Source organism: Bombus impatiens, unplaced genomic scaffold, assembly GCF_000188095.3.
Source record: "Bombus impatiens unplaced genomic scaffold, BIMP_2.2 scf_2136, whole genome shotgun sequence".
Taxonomy (NCBI): domain Eukaryota; kingdom Metazoa; phylum Arthropoda; class Insecta; order Hymenoptera; family Apidae; genus Bombus; species Bombus impatiens.
The window spans coordinates 13,595-24,812 of record NT_178555.1 but is presented as its reverse complement, the minus strand read 5'-3'; the positions used below and the strand labels follow the sequence as shown (position 1 = coordinate 24,812).

General features: G+C 33.2%; 3 protein-coding genes across 4 annotated transcripts; all 3 read right to left on the bottom strand.

Annotated features, from left to right (window-relative positions):
• Positions 1-480: 480 nt before the first annotated feature.
• On the bottom strand, positions 481-3,004 carry LOC100742201 (GTP:AMP phosphotransferase AK3, mitochondrial). 2 transcript variants are annotated; one of them, XM_003494324.4, is made up of 4 exons: positions 2,585-3,004; positions 1,444-1,563; positions 927-1,099; positions 481-720 (listed from the first exon to the last, which is right to left on the bottom strand). In XM_003494324.4, exons 1-4 carry the CDS (start codon positions 2,751-2,753, stop codon positions 511-513), a joined length of 672 nt encoding a protein of 223 aa, XP_003494372.1. In that variant the 5' UTR covers positions 2,754-3,004; the 3' UTR covers positions 481-510. The 2 variants fall into 2 exon arrangements, with proteins under 2 accessions (XP_003494372.1, XP_033180163.1); XM_033324272.1 differs by lacking the exon at positions 2,585-3,004 and adding an exon at positions 2,378-2,414.
• Positions 3,005-3,168: 164 nt separating this feature from the next.
• Positions 3,169-7,090, bottom strand: LOC100741481 (inactive selenide, water dikinase-like protein). The gene is made up of 6 exons (XM_003494318.4): positions 6,452-7,090; positions 5,647-5,751; positions 5,209-5,470; positions 4,944-5,134; positions 4,630-4,874; positions 3,169-4,380 (listed from the first exon to the last, which is right to left on the bottom strand). Exons 1-6 carry the CDS (start codon positions 6,735-6,737, stop codon positions 4,228-4,230), a joined length of 1,242 nt encoding a protein of 413 aa, XP_003494366.2. The 5' UTR covers positions 6,738-7,090; the 3' UTR covers positions 3,169-4,227.
• A 1,396-nt stretch (positions 7,091-8,486) lies between these two features.
• LOC100740241 lies at positions 8,487-9,836 on the bottom strand. The gene is made up of 3 exons (XM_003494308.4): positions 9,450-9,836; positions 9,212-9,359; positions 8,487-9,119 (listed from the first exon to the last, which is right to left on the bottom strand). The coding sequence occupies exons 1-3, from the start codon at positions 9,592-9,594 to the stop codon at positions 8,651-8,653; spliced, it is 762 nt and encodes a 253-aa protein (XP_003494356.1). The 5' UTR covers positions 9,595-9,836; the 3' UTR covers positions 8,487-8,650.
• Between the last annotated feature and the right edge of the window lie 1,382 nt (positions 9,837-11,218).

The window sequence follows — 11,218 nt, the reverse complement described above, 5'->3', positions numbered from 1 at the left end:
GCTTCTTTGATTCCTTTATATTACAATATCAATAATGTTTTACAATTTATATTTATAAAGCATGGTAAGTGGACTTAAATATAAACCATTATATTTACAATTACTTGTTTCATTCGCAACTTTTATTAAAATATTTGATATTGTTGTCGTAAATACTTTTAGCAAATTTAACGTGTCGATGTAATGAAAATATTTAAATATAAAGATCAAATTGAACATGTATAAAACAAGTAAAAATTCACAAATTTTGTACTATGATCATGCAAAATATTTAAATGATCTACGTCAATTGTTAAATATATATATATATAGTATATGTAAGTTACAGAAAAATATATCATCGATTTTTTCCACAATTTGTATTCATTAATCAATCCATTAATATTTGTGCGTATGTAAATTAATACCTTACAGCACACATGGAAGCATATGTTCACTATTAATTTAAACGATTTGCACTAATTCGTTATTTGTTCTGTTAAAATACTAATATGTTCTAGCAAATTAAGACTATGATAAGTATTTTGTAAGGGATTGTTTTACAAGTGGCCATAACTCATCAGTAGTGTTACCTCGAAAAGTATTCAATAGTCCTAAATTACCATAAAATTTTAAAATAGGCTCAGTTGCATCTGAATATCTCTTCAGCCTTTCTTGTACAATTTCAATCTTATCATCGTCCCTTTTACTTAAGGGTTCACCGGTCACGTCATCTTTACCCTGTTGAAAACCAAATTAATATTAGTCATTCGAAGGAAATATATAGTTGAGGACGATCAAAAGTCTCAAAGATATAAAAAATCGTGTAAAAAAAAAAACTTCATCGGTTACTAAATCGAAGGGAAGGTAATCTAATTATTAAGCTTCATTAGACATGTTACTAATGATATATTTGGACACAAATCGAAGTTTCTGTTCCAACTTACCGGTACTTTAGGACTGTTGAACCCGATGTTATATACTCTTCCACTAGGCAAATGAATCCACCTGTTTTTCACGCGGTCTAATATCACCTTGATGGGAACATCAAGGTAGAGGACTAGATTCACTGGATGTATTTTTTGCAGTTTCTCCGCTTGCGTTAAGGTTCTTGGAAATCCTGTAGCAATGCCAAGTACTTATTTCGAATTTAGTTACCCGCCACCGTAATACATTGTATGTTCAACGTCAGGATTGGATATTAACTGATAAAAGTAATCATCGCAAAAGTAATTAATTTAATAATTAAACAATGAATTTAATATTTGATCTAATTGATAGTTAAATAACTAACTGCAACTATACATTGTTGAACGAAGGTATTTAAATAATTTAATAATTCATTCATTAGTCGCAAAAGGCAATAAAATATCTCAACTCTAATAATCAGTTATTAATTGTATTAAGTATTGCCCAACGCTGAAGTGACGTTTTTAAGATTTCAATTTACGCTGAATTACTCACCGTCTAGCAACCAATTCTGGTCACCAACCGAATCGATTTCTTTGTTTATCATTGATATCATTACATCGTCAGGAACGAATTTACCGGATAACACGTAACTCGAAACTGCTTTGCCCAATTCTATATAATTAAAATGATTACATACGTATTATTTATTAACATAACGATTACATATATTTATCGTTTCATACTAAGCATTGTTATTTTTCTGTTAATTAATCATACGGCGGACTTTGAGACGGGCGATAATTGTATCGATGAGAGATCATATTTATCCCGAGAATATTGTTTAAATTCGTATATATATCAAAGAGTTTAGTATTTTGTCACTGTTTGAATAAATAACCCGACAGAATGATACTGGATACATATATAAAAGCATAAAGTATACTCTAATCGCATCCGTAATTAGCTATTTCCAGAATGCGTATTCTTCTAAGCAATTTGTTACAAACTATACAAAATTTTGGTAATTTACTTTGCTGATTTTTAATTAAATGTGTAAAATAGTCTGTATAGTAGTTTTTTATAGGATTAGAGATTAGAGATTAATTCATAAAAGTAACAAAAAATACCTAATAAACTAATACAGATAGATTCTATAACATGAATCTACGTATGAATCTACGCTAGATTAATTTTCTGTATTTGTATCAATAACTTATTAAATTATGCGTGGAATTTGAAACAATAAAATATCAACAGAGATTTACATTATCTAGCAATAAATAATGTTGCAATATAATTCTGTGCACGAGTCTAGATGTTTGAGTGTTTATAAATAAACAGTACGATTTTCATTTAAATATTCTCGCGTAAATTTAGTTCTCAATGAACGTAATACGATGCTATTACGTGAAATCGTTAAACAAAACTTAACAAGAGCAATCTTAATTTGCTTAGGAAATATCGAAGAAATAAGCGCTTTTCTAACCGTGTTTCATGAAATAAAACATCTCAAAGACAATTCAAAAACATCTCAAAGTATATATGTACACACATATATATCATGAATATACACAGATCTAAAATTTAAAATTTGTTCTTGACAAATTTATTTTAGAAAACAAACGCAAAAATTTTATCATTTTTATTGATATAATTGAACGATACAACAAAAAATTTATAGTTTGAAACGTACCGGTGTTACTATTCATATGAAGTCGTAATTTATCACCGCTCGATATGTGAGTCATCTTAAAATGTTTGACAATTCGAGTTGACATAGTTCCTTTACCAGAAGCAGGGGCACCTAGTATTACGGCCCTGAAGGCCATAGCCTTGGAACACCACGTGGATAGCGTTACCATTAAATCGTTACTTTAAAGAAACACCAAAATAAAAAAATTGGTCAACTTTTTATGTTGAACACTTGAACTTCAAGTTGCTCTATACTATTACTTCTGACGACGATTCACGCGAGAATGTTATGGTAACTATAATTCTTTGAAATATAACTCGTTACTCTATAACAGTGACCTATGAGCCACGATGGCGACCAGTTGTCGAACTGTTAGATAACTGATTAACCAATGAATGAAAACATCTAGTTTTTTCTGCTTTGATCGGTGGCTGTACTGAAGGACGCATGTAAGTACATGACATCCATAATCTACTAGAATATCAATCTTGCTGTGTACTTTGCCACATTAACTTGTGACGTTAAATGGTTCTTTTATTTTAATATATAAGGATTCTTAAAGATTTAATAATAATAATACATTATTTTTATTGACAAAGTAGCACTTTATTCATATGAAAAAGTAATACAACATTAGGGCCTGTGCTCGATTTCTTATTTCTTTTTATAATTATTTTCAAAAGCGTATGTAACGAGAAAACTAGAGAAGGCCTTCTTTTCGTTTGGACAACTTACATATTCTATGTAACAATAGGTCAAAATTACAAATTGTGGGAATCTCGTTGGCCTTAAAAGCCTGTCATTGTGTACTACGGGTTAATAATGTCCTTGTTTACAACGTTGCATCTATATAACTATGTTTTCAATGTTTCCTTTTTCAATTCTATTAAATCCGTAAGTCGAAGTAATGTACAATATATCGTTAAAATCATTTTTTCTTTTTTGCAATATTGTATACCCTTTTAAAATATATTTATAAATCTCCATAATCACGAGCTATCATCATTTATGTGTACCTTAACGTCCTTTATTAACACTAAGCACCCAAATGTCACTCAACATATTGCAAGTTTGATCAAATGCAATTGAAGCTTACCCCGAGCCTACTGCTACCAGGGTACGTATGTAGTACATATTAAGTCTTAAATCTTAAAAAAAATATATACTCAAATTTCACTTCTTTCGTTACTTCATTGCTTCCTCAAATTTGTTTTTTGTATTGAATTCTTTCCAATAAGGATTCATAACTGTCAGGAAGACTATTATGAACATTTTACAGTTTTATGATGAAATATTTTTAGCTTTCAACAAAAATTAGAAACGAGAAAAAAAGAAACGTGTTACTCCTAAGTTAAAACTTGAGACTGAACTTCAATAAAGATAACACGTAAATATAAGTTTGTATTATTGTATCTCATTCTTTTAACCCGTGGGACAAAATGGGACGATCACTGTATATAATCAAATTTTTACTGAATAAAAATATTGAAAATTCGTTACTTCACCATAATAATGGTGCACATATAAGTGCTTTGAATCTGGTACAGTAGTGTTGATTTATGTAAATGCGTGTTTTCTGTGTTGCGTGTAGTTTCTCCTAAATACATGAAAGTAAATAAAAAAGTTTCGCCATCTGTGATCCTTTACCAAAGCTCCCCATCTTTTTCTTTAGCTGGCACTTCTATTACTCGTGGTTTGTCGATTATTCTGGCCGTGCGATTCCCTTTCTCTACAATACCAATAATCCACGCTTGGTATCCTTCCTGCTTTTCGATATCTTTACAATATGCAGCAGCCTAAGAATATGTAAATTATATGAATTTGACCAATAAAAAATATTTCGTTAATAACTTCCATATTAACGAAAAAAAAAAATAATTGTAAGAGAGTCGACAGCACCAAGATGTCTACAATAGCAAATCAGCATGGAAATCTCTATTTCTTTTCCTGCCGTTTTTTAGAGTATTTGAAGACGAATAATATACTCTACTGTGTTAGCAGGATTTGTAAAGAGTAAAATACTTAAAGAACAAAAGATTTCAAACCTGTTCTCTAGGTAGGCAAATAAGTAATCCACCGCTGGTTTCCGCCGAGTGACCTTGAAGGAGTTGAAACATGTTACCGCACGCTTTTGCTACAGCTGCCATTTTTGCGATTACGGGCAAATTATGAATAACGAAAGAGACTTCATTCTTTTGGTGTTTGGCCAAATTTTGTGCGTGTCCCAAAAGGCCGAAACCCGTAACATCTGTTGCTCCGTGTGCATTGTATTTATGCATTAATCTAGCCGCTGGAAAATAAAAAGATCAATTACTGTTGTTGTATTAATAAAAATATCAAACTACAATTTAACACATACCTATTCTGTTAAGCCTGGCCATACTATCCATTGCTCTCTGATAAGCTTTCCTTACATCATCTTCACTGACCACAAGTTTAATTCTGTTCCAGCGATCTGGTTGATCTAACCATTGGTGAGCATTAACAGCGACTTGAGTTCCAAGTGGCTTTGTCAAAACAAGAACATCACCCACAACGGCATTGTCTGGTCTGTGATATAAACAATCATCATTAAGGAAGGAATGGTACACTCATATGTCATTCATTCATTCATTGGTACATACACAATGTATTCGTTTGGTTGACAAACAGTAGAAGCAACACCACCTATTGTACACCAAGGATTAACAACTGTTTGACCTCCTGTTACTGTTGTACCAGCTTCCAGAGCAGAATCTTTGAATCCTCTCATGATCAAAGGTACAACAACGTCCCTTTCCTTCTCAGTCATTTTTGTACTGACTCCCAACAACATTAGCATATTGTCACATTCAGTAACACCCATGGCATACAGATCACTGATAACATTTGCACATGCAATTTTACCTGGAAAAATACTCCAATACAAGTGGTTAAACAGCATGCCATAAAACAAATTTTATCCGTAATAAAGAAACTGTGTATTTTATTACTATAATTGATAGATTCAATGAATATAATATAGAAAATGTAACTATTAAAATCGTATGACAATTAAAATATCATAGTGTTATGTATCTTACCCATCATGTAAGGATCATCAACTAATGGGTAGAAGAAGTCTGTAGTTTGTACCAAACTAAGCCCTCCATGCCTCAGTGGAGTTACGGAGGAATCCATGCCAATGCCTGAAATGCAAAATATAAATGTTTAATGTTTATCTATTTTCAAAAAGACAAGAAAAAAAATAATATTTCAAAGTTTCTTTTACATGATTTTTTTTTAATAGATGTATTTTAATTAAATTATAAGAAAACATTATCGAAAAAATATATATTATTTGCATATTAGTTATTCTGATATTATATATATATTTTGTATATATTATTTAAGTACAAGTTGAGAACACTCGTATTTCCGGTGGCGTGGGAGAAATCGGGCGGGAGACGATAACATGGCTGCTAACACGATAGGGATGCCTATTGCGATATTTGCGCCCTAGGTATTTCCAATAAAATTTCTTATTTACAGCTAAAATTCCCACAACGGGTAACAAATCTCTAGTTACTATATTACATGAATAAAATATGGTATTTAAATATTAACATACAGCACCATCAGGTATGGAAAATTTTCGCCGGGAAAAATTTCTTTAATTAACAAATTGTAATTTCTACATCTTCTCTTTAATAAAAACAATTGCCAAAAAAATATAAAAATTGGAAAGAGCAATTTAATCGTAGAAACGTTCGAACAAATATTTGTATGAACATAACCAATAAAAGTTAGGAAAAAATAAAATTATTATAAAATGTCTACATAAAATCAAACATGTCGACATGCGTAATATCCTCTTGTACACGCGCGCAATAAAATCAAGCTACTTACCGATGCGTGGAATGGCCATGTGCATAAAATGGGCATGTTCATGATCTTGTGCGCTACCATCGTCGGCCTGTAGTCCCTCGAGGAGTTTCCCAAGAACCTCCTGAGGGACTTTACACCCTCATCCTTTTAGGTCGGCGAACCGCGTAAGGTGGAAGGTCGCGTCGAGATCATGTGCCACAGGGTCAAACGGCCTACGCAAAGCTAAGGCGTTTGGATTTCCACCGAGCTCTAGCTGGGCTACGGACAGGGCGTCTTGAGCAACCGGGGTTCCCTGTAGTTCCGCCATCTTGCTAAAACTAAAACTAACGACGAACCGGGTACGCGACGCGTTTCGCGGCCCTGGCACAACGATTCTCTTTCCAGCGGCTTCTCCTCCGTTCTGATTCTTGTTGCGCTATGTATCTACAAGTAGGTTCTCACGCTTGCCAGCTGCGCTCTCTGTACTTACGATACGCAGCTACAAATCCACGAACGCCGCCGACAGACAGTCACTGGCTTCGTAGCCCTTACTCTACTCGAGTAACACGAACTCGTTGCAAACGAGAATTATACTTTGCACCGGCGTCGACTAACCGGGATCGTACGTGCTAACAAAATGGACGCGCCTCCAGCTTTTACAGAATCGGAAGAACGCGCAAGGCTACCAAGAGCCCCCCCAATGTCCTTACCGTGATATTGCTTTATTCTGATAGGCCTTTTCGAATTGACGCATGCGCGTTTCTCGCTCAGCCTCCAGGTACGTCCGTATAACAACGATTCGCCCGTATCAGTCGTACGCGGAGCTGAATTTTGTTGTGTCACGAATTGACGCGACAAGTGTGCCTTTGTGACGTGTATATACTTTGCTCTTGATAAGTTCAAGCACCGACAAACTAATTATTTTTTATGTATGTTACATCATAATTATTGGATAATTGGGAGAAGATTTGGTTGTTTGAATAGATGCGCAGATTTATAAACGGTGATCGGCAAATGTTTCTCGTAAAAAGATATTCAAATTTGATTGCTACTAAGATGTATATTCTGCTTATTTGCCGATTGATAATAATACATTTTTCTATTCAAATTAGTATACATATTTATATTCCGTTATAACTGATCCTGAATCGATTGGTTGAAATATCCTACACTTTTTTAGCAAAACATTCAATAGTAAAAATTCTGATATACGCCAATGAAAGTACAATCTGATTTAAAATTCTTTCATATCCAGTTGGAGTAATATGAAAACGTAGAACTATTTCAGGATTTCTAAAGTCGTTATTTATATTTATCTTTATATTATTTTAAAAATTAATACACATCAATTAGTTTTTATTATAACCTGTTATAACTAAGAATTTTAGGCAAATTTTCCTATGTTCAGAAAAATAAAAAAGATCATCAAAAATGTGGTAATTTGTTATTGAAAGAAGATTTTTATTTTGTTTTCTCGCATTGATCCACGTTTTTAAGCTACGCGATTATTTCTTAGGATCTCTTACTAATGCAAAGTATAGTTTGTAACGACAATTTGTCTGAAAAGGACCATGTTCACATTCGCATGTGCATCGTATATACAATACACTTAAGAATGTTCTGTAGAATGCAGAATTCAGTTGTTTTCGGACAGTTCACCGGAAACAGCCAAATCTTTTGGCGCAACGCATACTCAATTTTCATTAGTTTTTTCCGTTGGCTCGAAGATACCGCGTTGTTTCGATTGACCAATCCACATTCTTCAGTGATTCTCAGTTCTGTCAAGACATGTTTTAGCCGTGCATATCTTTCCGCTCATTTCTACATATTCTGTATCTTTTGCGAATTTACGAAGCAAGGAGAATAAGTTGTTATCGGAGTGGGAATAACGGAAACGAGCCATTTCTGTTATCCAGTCCGGTGCAGTCGTAAAATTGTATACGTTCGACCGTATCTTGTTTCTAACTGTCTCTTATTATTACAAGTATTTGTGGGATTTTGTTATTTATTTTGGTGGTAAAGTATACGGTTTTGTTAATTATTTATTATTATTACGGTTTTATTGATAATAATATATCAATAAATTATAAATTATTTTAGAATACAGATTTCTCTTCACAAATTGTGTTAATACCCTTTCCAAGTCTTCTTATATATTTTATTTTATTAAACATAATTTAGGCAGTCTATATTGTTATACATTTATACATGTCATTACAAACTCTAATAAAGTCTTTTAATTTAAAACTGATCGACCCTTTCATCCTGTTGATTTTTTACTATAGCGCAAGGGATATCGTTTTCGATCGACATTGCCGATTCCTTTTCGTTTAGTATTTTATCGATCAAATTCAATACAGATATTTTAAAACTTCTTTTCTCTTGTCTCGTCATCTGCCGTACGTCTGGAAGTAAGCTTTTAAAGAACAGTAAGTCTGCATCATTAATCGATTCGTCGACATCTCGTTTTTTGGCTAGGATACAATTATCCAAGCACCTATGTGATAATCGGTCGTCTGTAAGCCTCATCGTTTTACTCCTCACGAACGTGTACTCTTCGTTCTTCGAGTCTCCATCTCTTTCTGGTTCTGGCATCGTTTGGTTAGATTTGTTTAATTTCTCGTAATTAGAGGACGTATCAGAAGCGGTCTCCTCTTCGTTCCAGTTCTCCTGCGCTATTGGTCCTTCCTCGTTCAAACTGTCATCTGGCCTGAAAACAGAAAAGAAAAACAGAAAAAATAGCTCGATGAATCACGTGATATGTTATCGATTTTCTATTGCATGTCAATATAGGTCAGTTACCTGCGAAGTTTGCTGTAAGGAAGTAAAAAATCCATATAATCGGCCATGTAATATGGTTTTTTTGCTTTCGAATTTGCCGTATTTTGATTTCTTAAATGTCTACTGAAGCTCGCGCGAAGATTCTTCCATTTCTCCTTACATTCTGCAGCTACGGGAAAGATTTGCAGGGATATGAAAAATACGGTTGAACTTTTATAGGAAACCTGAAAGACATATTTAAGTTTGGAATAATTCTTACCAGAAGCGTTTACTTCTTGCGCTACAGCTCTCCACATTTTATTTCGTACAACCCTATTATGGTAGTCATTACAACTGAGATCATATAACGCTGGATATTTTTTAACTGTTAATACTAAGTTTATGTAATTCCTTGTTTCATCCATTTTTAAATAATAAATAAATATGTCACTCTATTGTGAATTAATACCTTCTTAAAAAGAATAGATCATTTATTCAAATTAAAGTACGTTCAGCATTGACAGAAAATTATTTTTCAAAGTAACAACCGGTTGTCTTCTTAATTTCTACACGAATAGTAACCACGCGACTTTGAATTCATAAGATTTGCATTTATCGGTGTGCAGTCCGTATCACAATATCTGGTGTCATACGGAGTTCGCGAACACGCGATGTCTGCGACGCTTTCACAACTTCTGTCACTTTCACTAGTCACTTTTTCTACTTTTAGATTGATTTTCTGAATTGCTGAACGTCGAACAATAGTTGGAATATCATAGCGCAATGCGTAAAACAATATGTACTTGATCGGTGGATATGGTTCGATATCAGAAAGTTGTCGCGTCACCGACAAAACGTCATGTCGCCTCACGTCTGCCGTTTCCAGGAGTGAAGACGATATTGTTGGACCCTAGGTATACAATAGTAGTGTAAATTGCCTACTAAAATTATTGGTGTGGTTTCTATCGTATTATAATTAATGTAAACTGTTATTTAATACATTATATCAAAGAATCAATTAACACGTTACTTGAGATGAGAAAATAAAATTATTAATGATCAATTATAACGAGCTACATTCATGCAGGGATATTTCTAGTGTGTTTGGATCGGAAAATAGAGATACACTTTTAGTTATTCAGGTATTTGTAATCTGTATTACCCTTATGCGATAAAACTAACCATCCGATAGCACAGACAACAAGAGACGTCCATGTCGGTGTCGTTATCGATAATGAATCGGCAGATAAAATCTTTCGAATTAATCAAGCGAAATAATTCATTCAATTATATAATTCATTTAGTTATGCACAAGGTACAAAATATACATACGTATTACCATCGTTTATGTATGTAAATATAGGATAGATTTGACGTTATATGGGATATCGGCGTATCTTATGTCCTGAAATACCAATTATGAAAAAATCAGTGTTTTTTACGCCCTCTGCAATTTGCTTCGGCGAATGGTATAGTATAGAAATTATGTATATACATAAGTACATATATACTTGATCTGACTTAATTGATAAAAGTATCTGCCACATAGAAACTAAAGAAGAGATACTACGTATATATGAAAAATATATTATATTTCAAACCTTCTTTCAACTTAAGAGATGTATACAGAATGTTACCTACTATTAGTATCAGAAAGAAAATGGGAGAGCTCATACTTATGATTTCGGATCTCCCAGACTAGTGCTGCCGCCAGCAGTCAAGTACTGCAGATATTCTACGCTAGCATATACAAGAACCTTTAAAGTTAGGAAGTTTAAAGTTAGTCGTTTGTTTGATTCCAGTATCAGAAAGAAAATTTCTTCTCTGCTAGCATATCCAAAAACCTATTTAATTCTACCAAAACGAGGTTATTAATTCCACCAATATTCCCTGCGGACCCATACTACAAAAGTCTATTTCATTGTACAGTTCTACGGAAAAATTGTATTTTCCGTAATTCGATATAGATAAGTATGAGAATAACAAAATCGCGCAATAATTAACTCAGAAAGAGAAATTAATTGTTTATTATGTATTTTTAGAAGAGAA